The sequence below is a fragment of the Fusarium tjaetaba genome (assembly GCF_013396195.1).
Source record: "Fusarium tjaetaba strain NRRL 66243 chromosome Unknown NRRL66243_c0000300, whole genome shotgun sequence".
Taxonomy (NCBI): domain Eukaryota; kingdom Fungi; phylum Ascomycota; class Sordariomycetes; order Hypocreales; family Nectriaceae; genus Fusarium; species Fusarium tjaetaba.
Genome location: NW_023501496.1, coordinates 40,189 through 62,869, shown reverse-complemented (window position 1 = coordinate 62,869; position 22,681 = coordinate 40,189). Strand labels below are relative to the sequence as shown.

The 22,681-nt window shown below is 49.9% G+C and overlaps 7 protein-coding genes across 7 annotated transcripts; 3 read left to right on the top strand and 4 right to left on the bottom strand.

Annotated features, from left to right (window-relative positions):
• Nucleotides 1-2,777: 2,777 nt before the first annotated feature.
• FTJAE_11746 (beta endoglucanase) lies at nucleotides 2,778-3,630 on the top strand (the record flags this gene model as incomplete). The annotated part of the gene is made up of 2 exons (XM_037344721.1): nucleotides 2,778-2,840; nucleotides 2,899-3,630. The coding sequence occupies 2 exons, from the start codon at nucleotides 2,778-2,780 to the stop codon at nucleotides 3,628-3,630; spliced, it is 795 nt and encodes a 264-aa protein (XP_037201192.1).
• Nucleotides 3,631-4,121: 491 nt separating this feature from the next.
• On the bottom strand, nucleotides 4,122-4,649 carry FTJAE_11745 (uncharacterized protein; the record flags this gene model as incomplete). Its single annotated transcript, XM_037344720.1, has 1 exon — nucleotides 4,122-4,649. One exon carries the CDS (start codon nucleotides 4,647-4,649, stop codon nucleotides 4,122-4,124), a length of 528 nt encoding a protein of 175 aa, XP_037201191.1.
• Nucleotides 4,650-5,126: 477 nt separating this feature from the next.
• FTJAE_11744 (ypgQ) lies at nucleotides 5,127-5,750 on the bottom strand (the record flags this gene model as incomplete). The annotated part of the gene is made up of 1 exon (XM_037344719.1): nucleotides 5,127-5,750. The coding sequence occupies one exon, from the start codon at nucleotides 5,748-5,750 to the stop codon at nucleotides 5,127-5,129; it is 624 nt and encodes a 207-aa protein (XP_037201190.1).
• A 3,414-nt stretch (nucleotides 5,751-9,164) lies between these two features.
• On the top strand, nucleotides 9,165-10,130 carry FTJAE_11743 (GTP-binding protein; the record flags this gene model as incomplete). The annotated part of the gene is made up of 1 exon (XM_037344718.1): nucleotides 9,165-10,130. One exon carries the CDS (start codon nucleotides 9,165-9,167, stop codon nucleotides 10,128-10,130), a length of 966 nt encoding a protein of 321 aa, XP_037201189.1.
• A 1,045-nt stretch (nucleotides 10,131-11,175) lies between these two features.
• On the top strand, nucleotides 11,176-12,267 carry FTJAE_11742 (amidohydrolase family; the record flags this gene model as incomplete). The annotated part of the gene is made up of 2 exons (XM_037344717.1): nucleotides 11,176-11,824; nucleotides 11,876-12,267. The coding sequence occupies 2 exons, from the start codon at nucleotides 11,176-11,178 to the stop codon at nucleotides 12,265-12,267; spliced, it is 1,041 nt and encodes a 346-aa protein (XP_037201188.1).
• A 473-nt stretch (nucleotides 12,268-12,740) lies between these two features.
• On the bottom strand, nucleotides 12,741-14,870 carry FTJAE_11741 (kinetoplast-associated KAP; the record flags this gene model as incomplete). The annotated part of the gene is made up of 1 exon (XM_037344716.1): nucleotides 12,741-14,870. The coding sequence occupies one exon, from the start codon at nucleotides 14,868-14,870 to the stop codon at nucleotides 12,741-12,743; it is 2,130 nt and encodes a 709-aa protein (XP_037201187.1).
• A 1,283-nt stretch (nucleotides 14,871-16,153) lies between these two features.
• On the bottom strand, nucleotides 16,154-17,923 carry FTJAE_11740 (cell pattern formation-associated stuA; the record flags this gene model as incomplete). The annotated part of the gene is made up of 3 exons (XM_037344715.1): nucleotides 16,154-17,333; nucleotides 17,399-17,531; nucleotides 17,584-17,923. 3 exons carry the CDS (start codon nucleotides 17,921-17,923, stop codon nucleotides 16,154-16,156), a joined length of 1,653 nt encoding a protein of 550 aa, XP_037201186.1.
• Between the last annotated feature and the right edge of the window lie 4,758 nt (nucleotides 17,924-22,681).

Genomic DNA, 22,681 nt, shown 5'->3' with positions numbered 1-22,681 from the left:
GTTTGCATGTGTAGTCATATACTTGTAGTTGAACGATCGTCATTTTGGAATATCCAGTAAGCCCGGGAGGTTTCTGGACTAAACAGTCACTGATAAAAGAAGCAGTGCAAATCGCTGTGTTGTATGTATGAGCAATAGATCCCTCAGTGTATGAAACGAAACAAGGAGAATTGCCTCCCGTTGACTGTATTTGGAGACCAGAATACCACCTACCAGCCTTCACGCCGGCATCCATGCGACAGTCTACAAACCCCAATAGTTTGGGATGAGAAATGATCTGCCGGTTTTGCCTAATCAAACATGCTGATAACCCACGTGCGAGAATGAGAAAACCATTGCTCCATCTCACCGTAGAGTAGCGGCACAATTTTCTGCAGCACCGTAGATCTACACTTGAGCCAAACACTTCCTTGCTCCAGCTCTCAGACCACCCACTATTTGCAAGGCTCGAGCGTCATGACAGTACGCCGAAAGGGCTGCTCGGGTTGATAGACCCCCACTCACTGATGCAGCCTGGGCCAAATCGACAGGCAGCTCGATAAGCTTACATAGAGTGCAAACATGCAGAGCTTTTCCAGTCGCTGGGACTCAACAGCAAATCCCCGCAACGAAGGGCTCTGGCCAGGATTTCGCTCCCACGAGATCTTGAGATCCAGAAGGGTCACCGACCACTATGATGGCCACCGTCGCGTTCGTTATCTGTTCTTGCTCACAATGGGCTGATTATCGCAAGAATCGAGGTGAGTGGTCATTCAGCCTGATCTTGCAGTAACTGCGTGCGGGGACGAGGTGCGCTGATGGCGACAAAGATACGAGCCGCCGTCGAATTTGTATGGCCAGCCTTGTTAATTCCCTCAACTTAGTATGTATCATGCCTTGTTGTCTAGTTCTGTCCTGGCCATACCCGCAGAATGTTGACGCGCCGATGTCACCTGAATAAAGGCTAGACGAACAGCTCACGTTATGTGGCGTTTGCGAACCGATGGTGAAGTCAAACCTACTGTTCATCACGGATTTCTCCATGGGCCGATTCCCACAATAGAGCCGGAGGCCCTGTTGCGAACCCGAACGGAGGCTCACGTTATATTTATCAACGTCGCCAGGCCCAGTTCCCTAAAGGTTACTGGTAGATGGGGCCTGACGCTAGAATCTGAGGCTGAGTGCCGATGAGGCTGTGGCTACGATGCTAAGGGCAAGCCACAAAGCCCTAGGTCCCGACGGGTAACATTGAAGCTGGTAAGTTTGCACAACCCTGGCAACGTTACTTTGGGAAAGTTTTTGCTAGCCTTTTGCGCACCCCTGCCAATGAGAGTTGCCGACCGTCGCCGGTTTTCTTCTTCTTTTTCTAAAGATACTGCAAGGGAAAGAAAGGGTGTGATCAATACGAATCAGCAAACTGATATCGAATTGATGTCCGAATGGAGATGGAATAGACGGCCGCACCTTGTAAAAGGGAAGGGCAAAGAGAGGTTTTCAAAGAGAGGGCTATTGGCTATTGGGCTATTGGTAATGGTCACTTGCCCACTGAGTCACAATCACTCAGCAATTGGTCGTGTTATTGATTTGCATGGATGATGACAAGAACCGATGCATCTCCAGACTGCGTCACTCAATCACCCGATTAAACATACCTAGGTCACCCATGGAGATCTGTTTGGGGGATCCAGAATCCAATTTTGGATTCGGAGAGCACGAGATTCGGAGGTTAAACCACGATGAAGTCATCGGACGCTGGAGGCCGTTGAAACATTCCAGCTATTTCGGTTGCTTCTACCAGCAATCCGGGGACCTGCCAGCCTGCTCTGAGGCTCAGCTTAGATGGGCGGGCTCCATGCTCGTGGCCCGGCAACCCCGGCGCTGGGCATAGGGCATGTGGCGGACCGCTAGCTTGGGCAACAGAGCGCCATTTTCCAAGAATAGCCCTTGTCAATTCGTGATGGCAGCCTTACACATCTGATTGACCCGACGTTACGTCCGCTATCGTCAACTGGATGTTTAAGCTTTCCCACGAGATCGAATCGTTACATACTGACATAGCCACACATGCGCGTAGGGTTCTGGTTATGCCACTCCGTTCTGGACCCTCCGACCGCTGTACTGTACATACGAAATTCTCCAACCGGGGTGCATTGCCAGCCAAGTGTTTGGATTGCTCTTGACGGGTCAGGTCAAGACAGAATTTGAAATTGTAAGCTTGGTGAGCCCAACAGCCATCACCGTGGGTCCTGTATGCAGAGATTTGCTCTAGACTTTGCTAGGTGCAGTAGCTGTGGACATGGCATGGCCCGCTGCTGGTTGACGACGATAACGAGAGCCAAGGAAGCAACATGGCTCTTTTGGGTCTGTCTTCCTCTTTGGGACATGGGGGGAGTGCCGTGAATGGTGGTGGTTTACAGCTGTCAGCAATACGGAGATCCAGGGTCTTGGCACCGGACAACCCACACCTCGTATCCATATCGCCATTTTCAACAGCCACTTCGCCATGGGCTTATCATCAGCCCTGCTCACAAGAGCTAGTCCCGTCATTGGCTTGGAATAGAATCGAGTTGACGAAGACTTTAGTCGGCTCCGCTCTATCTCGCTTACCTACCCAACAAATTAGGCCACCAGGTCGACGAGATATAAGAAATGCTCTGCCTCGCCTTCAGCCCCTTCTCTCATCATCTTATACACCATCGTCTTTCGTTCAAAGATTAGCTCTGTCGATCTAGGATCTAGATACCTTGACAAAGTACATTCGTTTAAACAACCACAACCACTAAACACCAACCACTATCATGAGGTCTTCAGGAATCATCGTCGCTGCTGCGGCTGCTGTCGCCAACGCTCACTACGAGAACGTAAGTTGCAATGGATACTGTTGAGGCTTCGAAACTTGTACTGACTTACATGACCTAGCCTTCTGTTGGCTTCACCACTGTCTACACCCACCCAGCCAACGTCACCAAGCCTACTGAGTACACTACCAGCACGGTCTACAGCACCAAGACCTACACCATCACTCAGTGCCGCCCTACTGTTGTCGACTGCCCCGTGGGCCATGTCACTACCGAGACCATCGCCGTTTCCACAACTGTCTGCCCTGTCACTGAGGTCCCTACTGAGCCCAGCAAGCCTCATGGGCCTGTTTACCCCAACCCTACTGAGCCCAAGCCTCATGAGCCTGTATCTACTCATCCGGGCCAGGAAGTTATCACCAAGACTCAGACATACGCCTACCCTCATCCTACCAACCCTGGCCAGAGCGTGACCAAGACCATCACTTACACCGTCCCCAAGGACCATGGCCACAACGCTACTGCTGTCAACCCTCCTCCTCATACCTATCACCCTGTTCCTACTGGTGGTGCTCCCGTCTACCATAATGGAACCACGCCCGGTTATCCCGGTAACCATGGTGGAAAGACTCCTCAGGGTGAAGAGAGCGGCAACGATGATGGCACTGACAGCGGATCCCATGGTGGCAGCAGCAGCGGCAGCAAGGGAGGCAACGGTGGCTCTGAATCCGAGGACCACGAGCCCTCGACTTCTTCTGATGTTCCCGAGACTGTCCAAACTGCTGGAGCTCACATGAACGCCGTCACTGGCCTTCTCGCCATCGTTGGCTTCGCCGCCGCCTATCTGATCTAAGATGGCTCTAACCACCACACCTTTTCTTCTACAAACTTCTTACGATCCTTACATGATGCATGAAAGCATAGCATTTGGGCATGATTTGATTTTGTTTGCGAAAGCGAACGGCGTTTACACACTGGGGTTATTTCCGCTATGGATACCAATGGATTGGGCCTAGCGATGACGGGATTGGGGATGCATTATATGAGATCCGAAAGCACATGCACACGACTTATATACTAATTTCTACATTTAATACTAGCGACCATTCATTTAGACTAGACTTTGATTCACATTATACCTAAAAGGGTGCTTTTTAAAATATAGACGGTTGCTTAAGACACATATACTATTTCCACAGTTCCATTGATCTTGATTTGCTGCACTAAAGCAAAACTTATCTGAAACATAAAATCATTACTGGGTCTGAGGATACTGTCTCGTATTTTACGTCCAAGGTCCAAGCATTCGGTAAACATGAAACCTAAAACGCCAACGACTCAGTGCTATGCTTTGCTGCAGAACGTATTGAAAACCCAGGCCTGTGGCACGTCTTGTTCGTTTTCACAGTCGCTCATGTAACTCAAGTAAAGCGCATATCGAAACAGGACCTCCCTCAACTCCTCTTTGCGTATCCTTCTCCCCACTCCGATCTGCCAGTTATCTATATCCAACTTGACCCCATTTGCACCCATTTCCACAGCCCATGACTGTCCACGCAAGCCAGCCCACAGCGCCATTAGGAATGATTCGTCAATGTGTAGGTTCTGTGGCACGCCGCATCTTGGTGACCAGATAGACGGTCGCCGACGGCGTCGTTCTGGGTCTCGCGCGATCGTCATAAGAGTGTCTTGAGCAACGACCGGATCAAGAAATGACACAAGTACTTCAAAGGTTCTCTTTGCAAGTATGGTGTTGAAGAACCGGGACGCCAGACGGACTTGCTTAAGAGCCGGGGCTTGGAGGTTGTCAAGGATCTGGATAACGATCTCTGAGGGGAGCGTTTCCATTGTAACGGGCCGCAGGAGAGCCATCGTAAAGGGTTCAGTAGGTAGGTACTGTGTCGTCAAGTACCTTATGCGGAGTGAGTGAAGACGAGGATGATGAAAAACAGAAGCGGTAACCTTCACGATAATGAATGGCTAGGTATGTCTTGCTACCTTCCTATTTGCTAATAATCTTCCGACCTGATGTCTTAGCTGTCCTGCAAACTCCCAATCCGTAAAGGTTCTCATAGTGAGACAGCCAACACAGTCAACGTAGATCCACCGATTTGGTCAAGCACAAGAGAGCCAATTGGCTCGTAAGCCGCAAGGTCTCTCGTAAGGGTTCTCGTAAGGCTTGCGGGGACATAAGCCGACCAGACTGACTGTGCTTTTAGTCTATACCTAGGTATGGGAAGTCTAGAAGTGTAAGATGCCATTCATATTTAACTGTACTGTACTCGACTAAGGCGGTGTTTTGTTTCCTTGACTTCGGGTCATATTCATAACTTCTTCAAAAAAACCACATTACTCGCTAGTCTCCTGTTGCCACCATGCCTTCATTAAACGTAACCTCTCCGTCCTCTCCTTAGCCATCCTCCTCCCTTCCTCCGTTTTCATCATGCCCTCAAGCAACAGGAGCTTGTCATCAAAATGCTCCATAGTGTTCTCCAATGTCCGACTCTTGGCACCTCCAAATGCGAACGTCCTCGCAATGCCTACGGCGCCAATGGCATCTAGGCGGTCGGCATCCTGAACAACGGCCAGCTCCGGATACTTGCCCACAAGCGCCTGTGTCCGCGCCGGGTCCTTGACTTCGGAGGAGTAGCTGACGCCGAGGCAGATGGCCTGGACGGTGTTGGCAAGGGCCTGCGGTGCACCAAAGGACACGAGCACGGATGCTACCATGCGAGAAGGGTCCTCACCAGGGCGGAGGTACTTCTTGTCACCAACGTCGTGGAGCAGTGCGGCCAGCGTGACCAGATCTTGGCGTGTTGAGGGGGTATGAGACTGGATATGTTGCGAGAGACGGAGGACACGCTTGATATGGTTGAAGTCATGCGATGCGTCATACTTGGACATATATTCCTCAACATAATTTGTCACTTTGCCAATAAGGGCATCATCAACTGACCAGTCTTGGGTAGTCATTATGTGAAGTCTGTAATCGGAGATGGCTAGGTATGTCTGTAAGCAAGACGGTAGATTTGGTGTTCCAGTAGAGGAAACGTGTCTCAATATCTTACTCCGTATGGTGACCTGGAATTGTCCTGAGGATGACTGAAGCACGGAATAGTGGAGGATCGAAAGTAAGACCCTAAAATTCTATGCCGTGAAAATTGACCCTAGACACGAAATGGAACTCCTACCAGCCTTTGTAGCTCAGCACTCTGATTTGAGTATCTCCTGTAAGGATCGTATAACGCAATCTTTAGAGACGAAGTCCAAACAGATGCCTGAGGTCGAATATATGACGCTTGTCTAGAGAATGTAGGACGCGATGGCCCGCCGTGAATGAAAGATAATCTGGATACAAAACGGGTCCCACGTGACAGGCCACCGAAATTCCAAAACGGGACTCATTATTGCATTAAGAAGTTCTCTGATATAAGGTACCTCATGAATGAAGTCACCTGTGTTTCATAAGGTTCCCGTCAGACAAACCATTCGACAGAGGTCTCTCTGACGATTACTAGCACCTCTATTATTTCTTCTATTTCCGTTGAGAAACATGATCGACAGGAAGACAAAGTTTTTGCTTGGAATTGCAGCCCTTTGACCACCTTTCACCGCTTGCTTTAATGCCTACTACCTGGCGGCCTGGGTACTACAGGTAGGTATCTATATGTACCAAGTCAGGTCCTGTATATGAGTGCATGAATATCAGCTCGTGCCACGATATAGGCATTGACTGAACTGAAACATGATTCAAATGTCTAATAATAGGTATCCAGTATACTGTCAAAGTCTAACATTACTCGTCACTCGTAGGCTGTTATGATTATGTATGCTAGATACACTGAATTTGTGCCATGCAGCGTATCCATGTGTGGGTATTATTCTTCATGCACCCAGGACAAAAACATATCGATACAGGCAAAAAAGTGTTATCTGAGAGAAAGTTCGTGGCATGCAAGGCCATCTAAGTGTAACCTTCTGCCAAGTGATTGCCACGCGCTGTGGAAAAGCAAGTTACGATACTGTCGATGCAGTATCAATTAGAATGACAAGAGCCCAGACTCACCGCTCGACATACCGACCGATTACTCATTCGATCAAGGAGAGGAAAGGTCACGCTCTGACCGAGGTTCCGCAACGGGGAACTTTCAGCTGTGCCTATCGAGGAGTCCCCCTCTTTCAAAAGGCAGCTATCACGGGGAACAACTTGGGTTGCCCTGGCCTCTCGCGGTGTCAGAAGACTTACATAAGTACCTTGGTGATTATATCAGGGGGCAGAAATAAACTGGCCAAAGTGCCTGCTGAAACCATACTGGATTGTATTCATACAATCTGAGCCTTTTTGTCGTTTGGGACTTCAGTCATAGAGTCACTCGGTGGTGGGTGACTTCGTGTAAGTGTGACGGACCTCACATACCCGCCGAAGCTAAAAGGCATAGCATGCATGGAGATGGATTAGAGAGGACCGATGCTACCGATGCTAGACCCGGGAAGGTAGAAGGCATCTGGCACACGCGGACGGGCCGTAGAGGGGGAGATGGAGATAGTACGCTTAGACCCATTATGCTTATCGAACGGGAACCTGGCTTGGCATATTTCATTTTTTTTCTGTGAGCCAAGGTCACCTCAATGATGGCCCGTGGCTTGTTATCAGAGATTTCAGTCTGCATACAAATAAAGAGCCTTTAAGGGATGCGAGTAGAGGTGGCTGGATAGGTAGGTAGGGGGATAGAGATAGACGAGGCCTCGATATGTATGTACCTTGTAGGTGAAGGCCACCGCCAATTCGCATACCTCTCTCTTCTGGGCCATGTACAGTACCTCTGTAAGCGTAGCGCAGACGCGGCAAATCCACACTACCATTGTCGACTTGCATCTGAAGCGTGATATGGCGTACATACTACCGCCAATACGACAACAGCGGAGCATACAGTTCCGCCGTGATTCTGAGAGCATATCCATCTACGTAGGGAGGTAGTGAGTCAATTATTGACTCGTCCAATTCTTCAAGCCGGCCGCATGAACTCGAGGGTTGCACTACAGTTCGCCCGACTAGAGAGCGGCCCAATAATGGCCAGAGGTGTCAAGCGGTGCGGTGCAAGTCAGAGAGGCAGAACATTACGGCAGATGCGAGGCAAGGCAAGGCAAGGCGATGCGATGCGATGCGATGCGATGCGATGTGCGATGAGCATACAGTAAGTCGGCTTTGCATGATCCATAGATTACAATGTGCTGCTGAGGCCACGAGAGCCGACAAATCTGGTGTCTAGGCCGTACAAGAAATGACACTGATGTTGCGTCCTTGCATGGCTGAAATGCAAGTGGTTGATGTGAGATGTGGTTGACGACTGTTGGTAATTGGCCGGGCCTGCAGCGTGACGAGAGGTTGAATCTAGCGGTGCCACAAGCCAATTACGGCGTTGGAATAGACGCTCTACGGGGGTCGCTCTTTGGGCCTGTTTAGCGGTGATGGGCTCCTGATTGGCGCAGTGTTTCTCCCCGCTCTGGGGCTGCTTCTAAATATCGCAGCATTTGAATTTTAGCATCCATGCCCGGGTTGTGTCCCACTTTTGATGCACGCACTTACTTGATCCACACTTGCTTAACCGCCCACGCTTGTCCCGGGAGGGAAGAGGGAACCGTTCAATTGTGATGGGTCGAGTGATAGTAGATGACATGAACTCGGCATTTCCTTGTCTGCAGCCCGTGATTGGCTGTCTCTGTAGTTGAAGAGTCCTTGCTTCTTGTAAATCTGTGTGTATGTGTATGTGTATGTGTGTGCGTAATTCGTAATTCACACGGACGGCAACAGATGTTATTGTCAATCAATACATCCCGTCGGGTCCATCACAATTATCTATCCATCCACATGATGATGGATGGATATTGGATCCATGGATCCATGCAGAATGGCTGTGGCCGCTGTACACGGCCGTTCCTTATAAACAGGACCAACACCCACCCCCAAAGCCTCTCTTCTTCTTTTTTCTCTTCTTCTTCAGCAAGTCCTTTTCAATCGCAAATCCTGTTTTTGTTCTTGGGTCTCTTACCCTTCCCCCCGTTTGTGTTTTCGTTGTTCACCGTGGAGCCGGTCTCTACTACTATCTTTCTAATTTTCGTTGTCTCTAATCAAAGATATCCGTCAACTCCAAAGCCTACTCAATAAGTTGCTGGCCAGCTTAGAGACATCAACCTTTTAACGATTATCCTACTTTTTTTGTTACTGCTCGTCCCGCCTGTTATAATCATCTAATTACAGAAATCACGGATTTCACTTGCTCGCGCCAACTATCAAACAATATTGCATTGATCAAACTTTCATTGTTCGCATCATCGACTCACCAAACAACTCAAACGCATAATTGAATCAAATCAACTCAAAGCAAAATGTCGGCTGTTCAACTTTCTTTCTCTCTCCGCGTCTCCTCTGGCGTCAAGACTGTCCACCTTCTCGGCTCTTGGGACGGTTACGTCGGTCAGCTCCCTCTCTCCAAGGACAAGTCCTCCTCCAAGTCCGGCTCCTGGAAGGGCACCTTTCGATTCCAAAACTCAACTCTTGAGGCTGGCCAACGATACTGGTACTACTACATCATCGATGGTTACCATGTTGCCCACAACCCCAGCGTCACCTCAACCATCGAGCCCACCACTGGCCGTGAGCTGAACGTTCTTGACGTTCCCACCGACTCCCACAAGTCTTCGTCCCACCGCTCTTCATCTTCCAAGTCTTCCTCCAAGTCTTCCTCTTCTTCTTCTTCCAAGTCCTCATCCAAGTCATCGTCGCACAAGTCTTCCTCCAGCAGCAAGAGCTCTTCTCACTCCTCCAAGGACAAGGAGTCGCGATCCTCGCGATCCTCACGCCACAGCTCTAAGCTCTCAGTTGACATCCCCAAGGGCCGCCCCCTATCAATCTCCCAGATCCAGGCCCCCAAGCCCATGTCTCCCCATGCGACTAGGCACATCTTGGATGCTTCCTACTACGACAACGAGGAACTTGAGGAGCTTGCCGACCGCTTCGGCAGCGCCAACATCGAGGACGAGTTCATCACTGACTTCAGCACATCGCCAATCTCCTCCAGTGGCTCTTCTCTGTCCTACCGCTCCGACAGCTCCTCACCCAACTCGTCCCTCTCTGGCTACAGCACTCCCGGATCCGACGTCAGCTCTTGCACTTGCGAGCGCTATGGCATCACTCGCAAGGGCGAGCGTGTCAAGCTCGACTGCGGCGGATCCCGCTGTGGCTACGATGACGACAGTGACTCCATCTGCTCTAGTGGCAGTGAAGACGAGTATGAGTATGAAGAAGCCTCCGTCTCGCGCACCAGCTCTCGCCGCCACGGCGTGGTCGCATAAATACGTCAGTGTGCGGAGGGCTCTGTGGCAACAGGTTGAGAGAACCTCTAGCCGTTCATTCTTTAAATCGGGCATCCCCTGGCAGCACACTCGCGCCGGGATGACTCGACCTATGTTGTTGTGGTAATATCAGCAATCATTTTTCTGTTCCGACCTGCGTCACGCTGTCAGACGTGGATGGTACGCCGAGCTGGTCTCGTACGTTCCACCGCGACGATGCGCTGATCGTTAGCTAGGTCGATGCTGCGGCCGTTCGGCGCAGTCCTCTCGTGGCTGCGCAGACGTAATTTCTATTCCTCACTCTGTTGGTTCCTGAGTGAGCTGGGAGTTCTCGAAAGAGGCTGCCCCAGAAGCAAACAATGTCAACGCATGAGAAATCTCATCTGTCCTGATGATGAGATCCCTTTTCTTGCAGACAATATCTGGATGTGGTTCAGGGCCTGGCGATTGGTGAAGGTCTAGACCAGCCATTACGAAGTATGGGGTGGATGATCAAGGACAGTCATGAGCAACGATTTAATGAATGAAATAGCTTAGCTGTCTAGGATAGATGACGATTGAATCTATTCATGAAACGAGATGAGAGGCCTTGAGTAATAGAGCAACGTGATGATGTACTAAGTAAAGCTATCGATTTCGGTCTTTCGGTTCAATGTTACTCCCCATCATGTTAATACTTCTAACAGGCCAAGGTACTAAGGTAAGGTACCTCTCTAGTGGAGGGCCTCTAGGCCTTCAGGAGGCGAGGGTCCAATCTTATGGCGGGGTAACTCCCTATCATCTATTGGACATTCATGTATTGCCCAGCGGTAGTATCACAAACTCATCTTCACCGTACTTGTAACGTCTTTTCTACATATAACATTGCATTGTATCTCTGGTTTATGGAAGACGAGGCCTGAGATCACCAGTGATTAGTCTCAAATCTAATTAAGTGCGTCTCAAATTCTTCTTCAACCTTGCTCCACGTCCTTCATTCCTTCCTTCATTCATTCGTCGAGCTTCACTTCACACGATCTCAAGTATAGCATCACCCAACGCAAATATGTCCGACGAGCAAATCATACTCCCCATCATCGACTCCCACATTCATCTCTACCCAGCGGCCGAAACCGACTCCCTCGCCTGGTACACCCCCGATGGGCCTCTGGCCGGCCAACATTCCCTGGAAGAATACCGCGAAGCTACCTCTTCCGCACCGTCTCTCCTAGGCTTCGTCTTTGTCGAAACAGACCGCAAGAATGATGTTGAGTCTGGCGCAGTCGATGGCTCCGGCTGGGAGCAGCCTTTGGCTGAGGTCTCATGGCTCAAGCGTGTTGCGCTTGGCCAGCCGCGCGACGGAGAGGGCCACAGCCCCGAGGATGCAAAGTTATGCCTTGGTATTGTGCCATGGGCGCCGTTGCCAAGCGGCCCTGAGGTTCTAGAGCGCTATCTTGATCGAGTGAAAGAGGAGGCCGGCGATGCTTGGCCTAAGATCAAAGGGTTCCGCTACTTACTGCAGGACAAGCCTCATGGCACTATGCTAGACGATAAATTCATCGAGGCCGTCAAGCTTCTCGGTCGACGAGGATTCACCTTCGATGTTGGCATTGATCAGCATCGACGTGGAAAGAAGCAGCTCGATGAAGTGATCGAATTTGTTGACCGTGTTCACGATAGTGTTCCAGAGGAGGAGAAGGTCACATTGGTGCTAAGTTCGTGCAGCCCTTCTTTTCCCCTACTTTATTCTAAAAGTTTATCCTTAGATCACCTCTGCAAACCCGACTTCAGCATCTATAACCTTACATCAGACCCCAGCTTCCACGCCTGGCGCACTGCCGTCTACACCCTCAGTAAAGACTCTCACGTCTATATGAAGCTCTCCGGTGGCTTCTCCGAGATGCCTGACTCCCTGCGAAACCAAGACCCCAACCACATCTTCGAGGCTACTCTCGGTTGGCTCGGTATTGTCCTCGCCACCTTTGGCCCCAGCCGTATCATGTTTGGCAGCGACTGGCCTGTCTGTACTGTCAACACCGACAATGCCTGGCCTAGATGGCGCAGCATCGTTGAACGCATGTGCTGGATGGCTACGCTGAGTGATGAAGAGCGCGCAATGATCTTTGGCGGTACGGCCAAGAAGGCTTATGGCCTCTAAGCCGAGGAACGGCATTGTCAGGGCAAATACTATATGTATATATATATATATATTAGTCTAAAGAAAACTTCATTAATGAGATACGTGAGTGTAAAAAAAATGAAATTCTCATAAGAAAAATAATCGCAACTCTCGATATTAACGAATCTCATGGTTGAATTCAAAGACGGCTTTATATCCGGCCTTTTGATAGAAACTTTAAATCTTAGGAAGGAAAAGAAAATCAACTATGTTCGAGAAGAAACTCCAATCTACAACTAACATCCATTGTAAAATGCAACGCCGGGCTCCCATGACCATCAGTCGTAGAAACGTCAATAAACCATGCCATGTCAGGGATCTAGAGCAAGCTCGCGGCATCCCCCGAGCATATGCTATGCAGAAAAACAGGCTCCAGTCATACAGCTTTATGTGTCATTAGTTTCGCGTCCATCTGCCCCTTTGAGGCTCATCGTGTTTCTCCCCATCCAATATTACTCTGCTCCACGTCCTCGGTAGTTGCCCATCTTCTCAATGGAGTTCATAATGCCGCTACGGGCCATAGCACCTGGACGAGGCAAGCCACCTGCGCTCTTTGTTCGCTCGTGAGGTGCTCGGAGTCCCGAACCTGGGGCGCGTAGTCCCGACGCACGACTGACACTGCTTCTAAAGTGATCTGCACTTCGTTTTGGCGTCTTAGTCTCAGGCTCTCGGTCATGTTGTCTCTCATGAGGGTAACGAGACGCAGACGGAGGCTGTTGAGCTTGTTGCTGTGGCTGAGGTTGAGGCTTTGGTGTCTGCGCAACAAAGCTCTGCATGCTCATCATCTCCTCGGCAAGTTGCACAAGCTCTCCCTTCTCTACGCGCTCCTTCTCCAGCATACTGCGCAGTGACTCGTTGTCGAGTTGTACTGCATGGACAACTGCCTCAAGTCGTTGGATATCAGCATTCAACTCCTTGATTGCTGCGCTGTCTCGGACTGCCTGGGCCTTGCGCTCGTCGGCCTCAATGTTGTCGGGCTCGACTCTGCCCATTGTTGTATCTCGGCAGACACGCAGACGTTCGTTCTCCTCGATAAGTTCTCTGATCTTGCTTTCAAGCTCATGGACACGCTTCTCCCACCGCGTCTCGTATGACTTTTTCAGGGCAGTAACCTTAGATTCGTGCTTGCTCTTATAAAGAGCATGAAGCTCACGAGCCACCCGCTCGACTGCAATCTCAACTTCGTGATTGGTGTCGTTTGGGCTCTTGGGCTTTTCCGGCGACGACTTGTCGGTGTCTTTCCCGGCACGCATACCCGCCATCTTACTCTCCGCCTCTTGGTGCAACATCTCGGCTGCCTCACGTCGCTTCTCACTCTCTTCCAGCTTCTGTTCGAGCTCTTCCTGTTCTCTTTGGCTCTCCTCGATTTCTTCTTTGGCCTTCCGCAAGACATGTTCCATCTCACGACCGCGGTTCTCCCAACCTTCTTTCTCGGCAGTAAGTTGCTCTTTGATAGATCGTTCTTCGCGGAGCTGCTCCTGGGACTCACCCACCCGCTTCTCTGCATCACCAACTGCAGCCTTGAGCGATTGCACTTCGGCTTCCTTACCACTCAATGAAGCTTTGAGTGAGCTGATCTCTGACAGAAAGTTTGATTTGAGAGACTCGAGTTCTCTCGCGGTGATGCTGGGGACGCTTCGAGGTGTGGGCATAGGGGGAATGTCAAAGTCGATGAGGTTGGCAAATCCGCCACGAGAAGGCGTTGCAGTCATATCAGGGGCTGTGCGAGATGGAGAAAGCCGGCTCTTGGCCGGTGACTTTTGGGGTGATCTCTGAGGAAAACGCAGCTGCTCTGTGAAGTCCAAAAGATTCGTTGTGTTTCCCGAGTCGTGTCTCGCTCTGGCTTGCGACGTTCGTGATGGGGAGGGATCACCTCGTGTGTTTGCCCGAGGCGTGAGACCACCCATATCGGACAGCTTGGTAGGACTTTGGCCGAGTTTGGCAAACATGGTTAGGTTGGGCACAGCCGAGAAGGTACTAAAGGTACTGATAGCTGTATCGTCAGGGCACACAGAATCGTCGACGTCCATTTCCCCAGAAGGGTTCACGTTGATGGTGCCGGTAGTGACGTCCATATCGTCCAGGCCGTCTTCCAGGACGCTCTGCTCATCTTCAAAGATCTCAATTGCGCGCTTGAGGCCTTCATTTTGCCGCACTGCATCCTCTAGACTCATCGTGCTCTCTTGGGAGGCAGCGCGGGTTGTGCCGAGGGGGTTGCTAATCTTAACAGGAAAACGCTTCTCGGGAGACACCTTTCTAGGGCTGCGAGCGTTGGGGCTCAGTCTATCTGTCGGTCTTCCGTCCCTCACCTCTCGCTGGTCTGAGAGGATCTTCAACGGTGACAGAGTTGCGCCGGAGAGGACTCGGGAGTGTCGTGATTTTGAGGGAGAATGGTTCTCCTGATCGGAAAGTGCAGTATCGTTGAGGGCAGACACGAAAGGGGATGATCCCTGAGAGGGCTGACTCTGTGATTCGGAGGACGCAGAGACTGTTTGTACCTCATAGGAGTCGTACCGCTGAGCAGTAGCTGGTGTCTGGATATTGAGATTTGAACCTTGGGCGGGCGACAGTGGTGTTTCCATTGTGAAGCACGCTGAATCAAGGAAATGGGATAATCAAACAGTCAATGTGCGTAGTCACTGTTCTAGTTGGCGGGGGATATCGTTGACTTGATAGTCTGGTTCAAGCCACTTTTGAGCAGTGATAATTGTTTAGAAAGTCAAGTTCAACGGTCGCACGCTAACACCAAATATGTTGACTTTAGGTAGTTGACCCGACAACAACTAATAGTGGATCTCTCACGTGGTAAGCATACATACCTTGATCATCATTCAACTACCTACCTTCAATGTTAATATTAGGTTTCTAAGGTAAATAAATACCAGCGTAAGTAATTACAGGCAAGAGGGCATAACATTCATTTCACTTACCGTTGCTTGGCTGCGTTATGACATGTCAATGTTCCTTTATCTCACAAAGTTATTGCCAGAATGGCTTGGAACCTGAGCACCCCTCTGCCCATATAAGTGCTTCGTACACTTGTTCTCACATCCATACATTGTGTTACAATCGTCGCCATGACACATCTGCACAGGAATCTTGGCACATATGATCCAACTCTCTAATTGTATCTATTCTTGAGAAAAAAAAACAGCTTTTATTGTTCCCTCATAATTCGTTACCTAATAAAGCAACACTTCCAAAAAGAAAACACACACATCGTCTGTGCCCGCGTTTTCCGAACCACAGTGAAACGCGAGCACATATGAAAAGAAGTGAAGAAATGAGAAATGTAAGATCGTAATTCATAATTCAGAGCCTTTCCCATAGGTTCCCTTCGGCGTCTTGACTTTCCAACATTTGGGCTAGCCAAGACAGCTCAGTAAACAAGGGTCCAGTCCAAACTCATCATTCCCGCCTGGGCTCATTACAGGCAGTACTGTCCCATAGTATGCGATCATATCGCATTTCGGAGTAAATCATCGAAGGAAAAACCTTGCTGCAGAGACTCTTTCCAGAAATTAAGCCTCCATGCAGACCGTGACTCATTAGTCATTGTATATCCGTGACAGAGCATGCTAGATCAACAAAAAATCGGAAGTCGTGTCGTGAACTCGTCGGCATCATCTTTGCGATCAAGGGCTTTCCGATGAGGAACACTCCAGTGCCCAGCAAAAAAGAAAGAAAAGAGTTCTTTTAGAGAAAAAAGGAAATTGAGAGAATGTGTTTTCATGTCCCTGTTCGTCGGAGATGGGACGTATCATAATTTTCGCTTGCACTGTTCAATGAGTGCACGGGAGAGATGCCACTGTTCCTTGTAAAACGTCGACAACGAAACACCGGGAGTCATCATCAGTCCTGAAAACTAACCGAAAGATTGCTGTCTTCGGGGAGCACTAATGGCAGAAGGAGGCCGAGCGGCAGTATCGTACACCGGAGCAGAAGGATACGAAGGAGACGCAGCAACAGTGGATGCAGGCCGAGCCAAGTTGTCATAAACAGGAGCAGGGGCATAGGAGGGAGATGTGCCGATGCTAGAATGAGGGCGATTCATGGCGTCATACTGGGGAGCAGGGACACTCGTCTCCATGGTCTTGTGTCGCTTCAGATCGAAGTTGTTCAAGTGGTCATGTACATTTGGGCCAGGTCGTGGCGTCTCCGCCTCATCATCTCGTCGTTTGTATGGGCTCATGCCATTCATAACACCAGGCTGGCCATAACCGTTGTGCAGTGTGTAGAATCCGCCGGGAGAAACCATGCTGTCATTCGATGTTATGGTTTTACGCCGCTTTACTTCGAAGTTGCCTGCGGAATCATGCCCATTGGGACTTGATCGGTGAACGTCATCATCCTCATCTCGACCTCGCTTGAGCATACCTCCGTCTCCATTTGCAAGAGGCTGGTGATGAACGTTTGGTAAAGGCTGAGCATATGCATTCGACATACCAGGCATGCTACCAGGCATGTTGTTCATGGTGTCGTGTGCATTATGCGCTGACCTATGAACCTCATCGTCTTCCTCTCTACCCCGCTTGAGCATATCTCCTCCATTCTGCATAGGAGGCTGATGTACATTCGCAAGGGGAGGCTGCTGAGGGTAACCATTAGACATTGCGTGCATGTTACTCATATGATCATGTCCATTAGAGACTGGTCGGTGCAGATCTTCTTCTTCTTCTCGTCCTCGTTTAAGCATGCCACCTCCATTAGGCATGGGGGGCTGGGAACCATTTGTGAGAGGCTGGGGAGTGCTTGCGAGAGACTGGGGAGCATTTGCAAGGGATTGAGGAACGTAGCCTCCGGTTGGCAGGCCAGGCATCATTGGGTGATGCTGTCCAATTGAAGGCAAAGCATTAGGAGCAGGGGGTCTCTGACCACCGAGTCCTTCGTGCTTGCGGCGCTCGGCAGCTGCCATGACCTGACTGGTGCGGTTCGAGTTCGACGGATGATAAAGGAGTGCTCCGATATTGTGAACAAACAAGGGAAACAGGAGCTCTGTGATCTTCTCCTTGTTCGCAAAGTCTAGTGCACGGTCGTAAGGAATCCTAGGCCATGGTCAGTTCAACATCCAGCAATGGACCTACAGATCCAACTACATGGGGATACATACCAGACACCTTTCAAGTGCATGGGACCAATCTTGACGACGTGGCGAACCTTTTCGCTTTTCAAGATGCCGTCCCTTCGACCACGAGTCATGCCAGCGACATTTAATAGTTTCGTGCCGTTAATCATGTGGTTATCTATACTTGAGGTCAGCTGGTGTATAGGGCGCTTAGGGACAACAATTCTCACCTTCTCTCCGTGCTACACATATACCTCTAGCTTCCACCTGGAAGCATAGGCTGCCTTCGTCTTCCCAGAGGGTAGCCGTGACTCTGGGCTTCATTCCGGGGGGGTTATGCTGGCCAGTTGTGTCGAAAGCGCCATTATTACTGCTGTTGCTGTAACCTGGCTGCTGCATTGCTCCTTGGTTGCTGAGCGCTGAAGGTACCGGCAATACATTCTGGGGCGCTGGCATAGGAGTGGAGACCGCGGTAGTTGGAGCACCATTGTTAGAATAGCCATAGCCGTACTGTGGTGTCGAATAATGAGGTGAATAATACATGTCTGGCTGGGGATGGCCTTGGTTCATCGCGGAGGTGTTGTTGTTGTTTTCAATGGGGGATGATGGGGTGCGGTTGGTCTCAACAGTCGAGATACGGCGGTTGATCACTCTCTGCGAGAGATAGAGAGAGGTAGGGCTGTCGTAACATAAATATGGCAGCACAATTGCGAAGAGGAAGCAGTCGAGGAAGGATGACTGCAAACTCGAAGGAAGAGGAGGTGGACGGCAAAAGGGAAAGAGACCGGCAAAGAAAAAAAAAAGAGAAAGAGAAAAGAAATAGGAAGAGAAAAGGAAAAGGAAAAAATCCCGAGAAGGTCAGGATCTTGGTGGTGAGGGCAGAATGAAGAGAAAGGAACAGAGGAGGCAGGTGCGAGGTACGTACCCTCAACTTGCTTGATCAATGGCCGTGGTAGAGGTACCCTCAGTACCCTCAGGGCCTTGAGCAATACCCGCCCCTCAGGCAGGCAGGTCGGGACGGGGGGAGGGGGAGGAGACAGACGATGGGGGAGTGCACTTTGGCTTGGTGAGGAGTGTGAGGGAGTGTGGGGCATAAGAAACAGAATCAGAATCCATCCTTGGTGAGAAGGGAACGAAAGGGTGTGGCAGATATCCACCACAGATTTAATCCTATCAAGGGCAAAGAGGGGTTGATCCTTAGTTTAGTTAGTCTGGTTCAAGAGTAGACGAGAGGCAGGAGAAGAACATCATCCACAGATGAAGTCCAAAGCCATTTCTATGAGCAGGTGGGGGGCGGAGAATGATAGAGGATATTCCAAAATCAAGGAAAGACTGCGTCTTCGGTATGCAAAAGCTTTGAAAGGCCTGAATTGTATTGTTCATTTGACGAAATCATGCTCAACGGCCTGTGGCACTAAAAAGAACGACCATGCAGTACCTATGTATGCACACGCACCCAATATGAGTCTATTTGGGGTGCAGTGGACCACTTGCATGTTCTGCTCGTACCTTGAACCTCACAGGTTTGTGTGCATGGCACAGAATTGTCACGGTTGATAAGGTCCAAAGCGATAAAGGAAAAGAAAACACCTAATTTCTAAGGCTGATCTCCCTCGCAATTGTTCGTGGATACGAATAGTAGCGAGTCTATCGTCTTTTTGACTTCCAAAATACCGGTATACAAAATGGTCAACAATGAATTATCTCAAGAATGAACTTGAAAACCCTTCTCACCGTACGAGCCGACATCGCCCTTGACTTTTTCAGGTGTGTGCTGGCGTGGATCATGAAATAGACTATACTATCTTTGGCCTGGCCACGCACGGTACGATACATACTGTGTTATGCTTGGGTTCAACTTGAAGCTGAGACTCAATGCTTGGGTACCCGCTATCCTCAGGATTGAAGGCTTTTGATGATATCTCGTCTTTCCATGAGCACACAACCAGACATGACCTAGATGCATCGTGTTATTCCTGAAATATTCCGTCCTCCTCATCTCATTGTCTAGAAGTGGCCAGAGAAATATACAGGCTGTCCCTCCGCTTGTCGTATGCGCACTGGGCACTCTCCTGTCAACGCACAACAGAACCAGGGGACCATCCAGCTCGCAACCTGCACACAAACTCGGTGGAGGAAGGACTCTCTGTAGGGCGTTGTTGAAAGCTAAAGAGCGCTCCCAGCAACTTTGGTGGGTGGTGCGAGGGGTGCGGCTACAGGGGCAGAGGGATATCATTTGGGTGTAGCCAGAACAGCGTAGCACCAGGCCACCTCAAAGTGCGTTGGGCGGAGGAGGGAGTTGATCATGGGTTTTCTCTCAGCGGTTGTTCGTACTGGGGTCTCTCCCTGGGTAGAGTGATCGGTCACCCAGAATCCCAGTGGCTACAGGAGGCCACGGGGCCGGCAGGGCTACCCAGGCCACAGCGTGCAAGGATGAAGGATCCGGGAGGGGAACAGACGGGAGCGATGCTTGGTGTCATTAACCCCTGGCAGCTCAAACTCCGCTTACTCGCGCCAGCAGTTACTGTGCACCCACAGTGCACCTCAGCACCCGCTTGATGCGACAGGAAAAGCCCGCACACAGCGTCGATTCAAGATACAACTTTGAGACGTCTAGAGAGTAAGTCATAACATGAGAAGCCCTACTCAAATTCTCCATTAGGTGATACCCTGCTCATGATCATCTCTGAATTTGCGCCTCAGATACCTGGCTTCGGCTCGTCAATTCATCCAAAACCCAAGTCACCTCGATCATAAGTTGTTCATAAACAGTGAGATTGACTACGTAGATCACATTACAAGGATTCATTTGATTGGTCTTTGCTCTCCTCCCGGACCTTGTTGTTGTCCATTTCCCACTCAATCACATCAATCCCTGGTTAGATGCTTGGCCTGTGTATGTACATACATACACAATTGAGGTAATACTGGCCAGGTTCTTTAACTGCAAGCATTCTCTGGGTATTTCCGACAGGCTTACGGATGCTAGGAATCATTCATGCCCTTGTTTCATCAGTAGTTCTTCAGGCTATGAACAACAGTTATCAGAGCATCCAAAAAACGGCTGTGAGTCTATCTGGTGTCATCCACGGCTGCGCTAGAGTTCAGGTTGCCTTTGTGTCGCGTCAGTTTGTTGTGGGCTGGACGTTTCTCATTTGTCTATCTGGTTGTGTTATTGCTTTCCTGTGGCCGTGTCGTGTCAGTGTCGTGTTATGTGCTAGTAGTGTGTTGCGCTGCCGTGTTGTCTTTGTTATTGTGTGCTCTTGTCGCTTTAACGCCATTCGTCGGCTTTCAACTCTTGGTTGACTTCGGTTCTTTCGCACTCTCCTTCCTTCTAGCTCTTAGTTGCGGCACAGCACTGTGCAAACTACCCGAGGACTTTGCTCCCCATGTGAAGTACGGGCTGTAATTATTTGCGATTGAGTTTCTAGAGCTCTTCAACTAGGTTCATCCAATCAAAGACTTCGAACACCAACTAGAAGAGATTTAGACCAAAGGAAGGGAGAGGATAATGGCATCAGAGTTTGCGCTTCCAGATTCTCGGCGCTTCTGATATTTCTGCTTCTTACCCCCGAATGATCGATCTGTAGGTGGTTAACTACATACCTACTTAATCGTAGTTCTCAACGGTGCGCCAAACCACTACGGGACCGTTGCTTTGGGCTCCCTGTATTGCGTCAAGTGCCGGGACAGCCTGTGCACCATTATTTCTGTGCAACTACCAACTCGTATTGAGATAAGTTGAGAAACCAAACGCGACCAAAGACCTTTCCATAGTGCCGAGAATTCAACAATGGGGGCATCATGCAGACTAAGAGCGGAAAGGCTGTGTACTCTCACTAAGTTCTAACTACGAGATTCGCTTACGCAGGAACAGCCACCGATGATGAAGGGAGAGGTCTTGAACAGAGACTCACCAAGTCAGACTTAGTTTCTGTAAGAGGCTCAATGACTTTGGTTCCGGCCCAAGATCATTGGTCTACAGTTGTCAATGCTCTTGTTCTGCCAACCTCCTCCCAACCCTGCCTGAGCGAAATATGGCCACAATCAGCATCCCGGTCTCTGTACATACATACTGTACAGTTGCTCAAGCCCGAGCCCACGGCCGTTCGTACGAAAGTCCGTTAATAGCCCGGCAAGTTCAGCAAGGCTCATGGCCCATGTTGCCATAATCGCATGGGTCGCCGCCGCTCTCCGAACTGCCCGGACTTCCCCTCTTTGACTAGGATGTTGGAACAAGCATCCGCTGCTGGTGTTTATTGAGTTTGATTCGTTGATAAGGCATATGTGGAGTTTCCGTTCTCTCTATTCTGCATAGCTGAACATCAAGTCATCGTCCTCGTGGCTGAGCTTCATGGCCCACCAATGATGGATGTCTTACACACAAGAAAACGATGAAGGGCCTGAGGGCCGCAGTCGAGCACAGTGCCGGATTACCAGCGGGGTCTCTTATTATTCATAAAAGAGCTTCTTTACGGTTCCTGATCCATGGCCGAATGTCCTCGGGTCTGTGAGTTACGCTGTGGCGGTCTCGACGAGCCACTTGCCAGGTATCATGTCTCACTTGAGATCAGTTTTATCTCTGCTACTGTTACCTCTCTCTCCCTTGGAAAGGACTCGGCGGAAAGGTAGCCTCCCGCGAGATTTACCGACGCTCAGACAAAGTAGGCACAAGCTCTCTCGGGCCCAGAATTTCCCGCCTTTGTTGAGCTCTTGACAGTTGACCGGCTGCTTCAGCTTGATACAAAGTTTCGATGGTCTTTCTCATAATTTCCACTCAATCAATAAAACTTGGGCACCGGCTCAGCCACCCGTTTCCCCAAGACATGTGACTTTTTAAGTAGTACCGTAGTTTGTTCATCCTGCCCTCTCCTAGCCTCTCTCTCTGTCAAGACGCCGGTGTTTGCTTTCCTCGCTCCAAGTCTTTACACTTGTTATCAAGCCTTTGAATACGATGCCACTGTCCAGCAGCCTCCTACGTCAACTATTTCCTACGTATGACTATCACGAGCCCAGCACAGAGGCAGTGGCACCTCCGTTCAATTGCGTCTGGCCCATTATTTGTGCCCAGCGAATATCTCGAAAGTCAACACAAAAGGTCAAGGGTCTTGCTCGGAGTATTAATCCAGCTGGCAAACTCTAAAACTATCAACAATCCATTGTTCAAGACCCAAAAGTACCTACCACATCATACCGAGGCACCGATAAAGGGTGTTGAAGCTGGGTTTATTAACACCATTTTGACCAGGGTGGTACGTTTGTGGGCGGGCGGGGATCTCTTGTTACTAGGTACCTAAGTAGTGAGAAGAACAAGTTTTTTCATGGTTC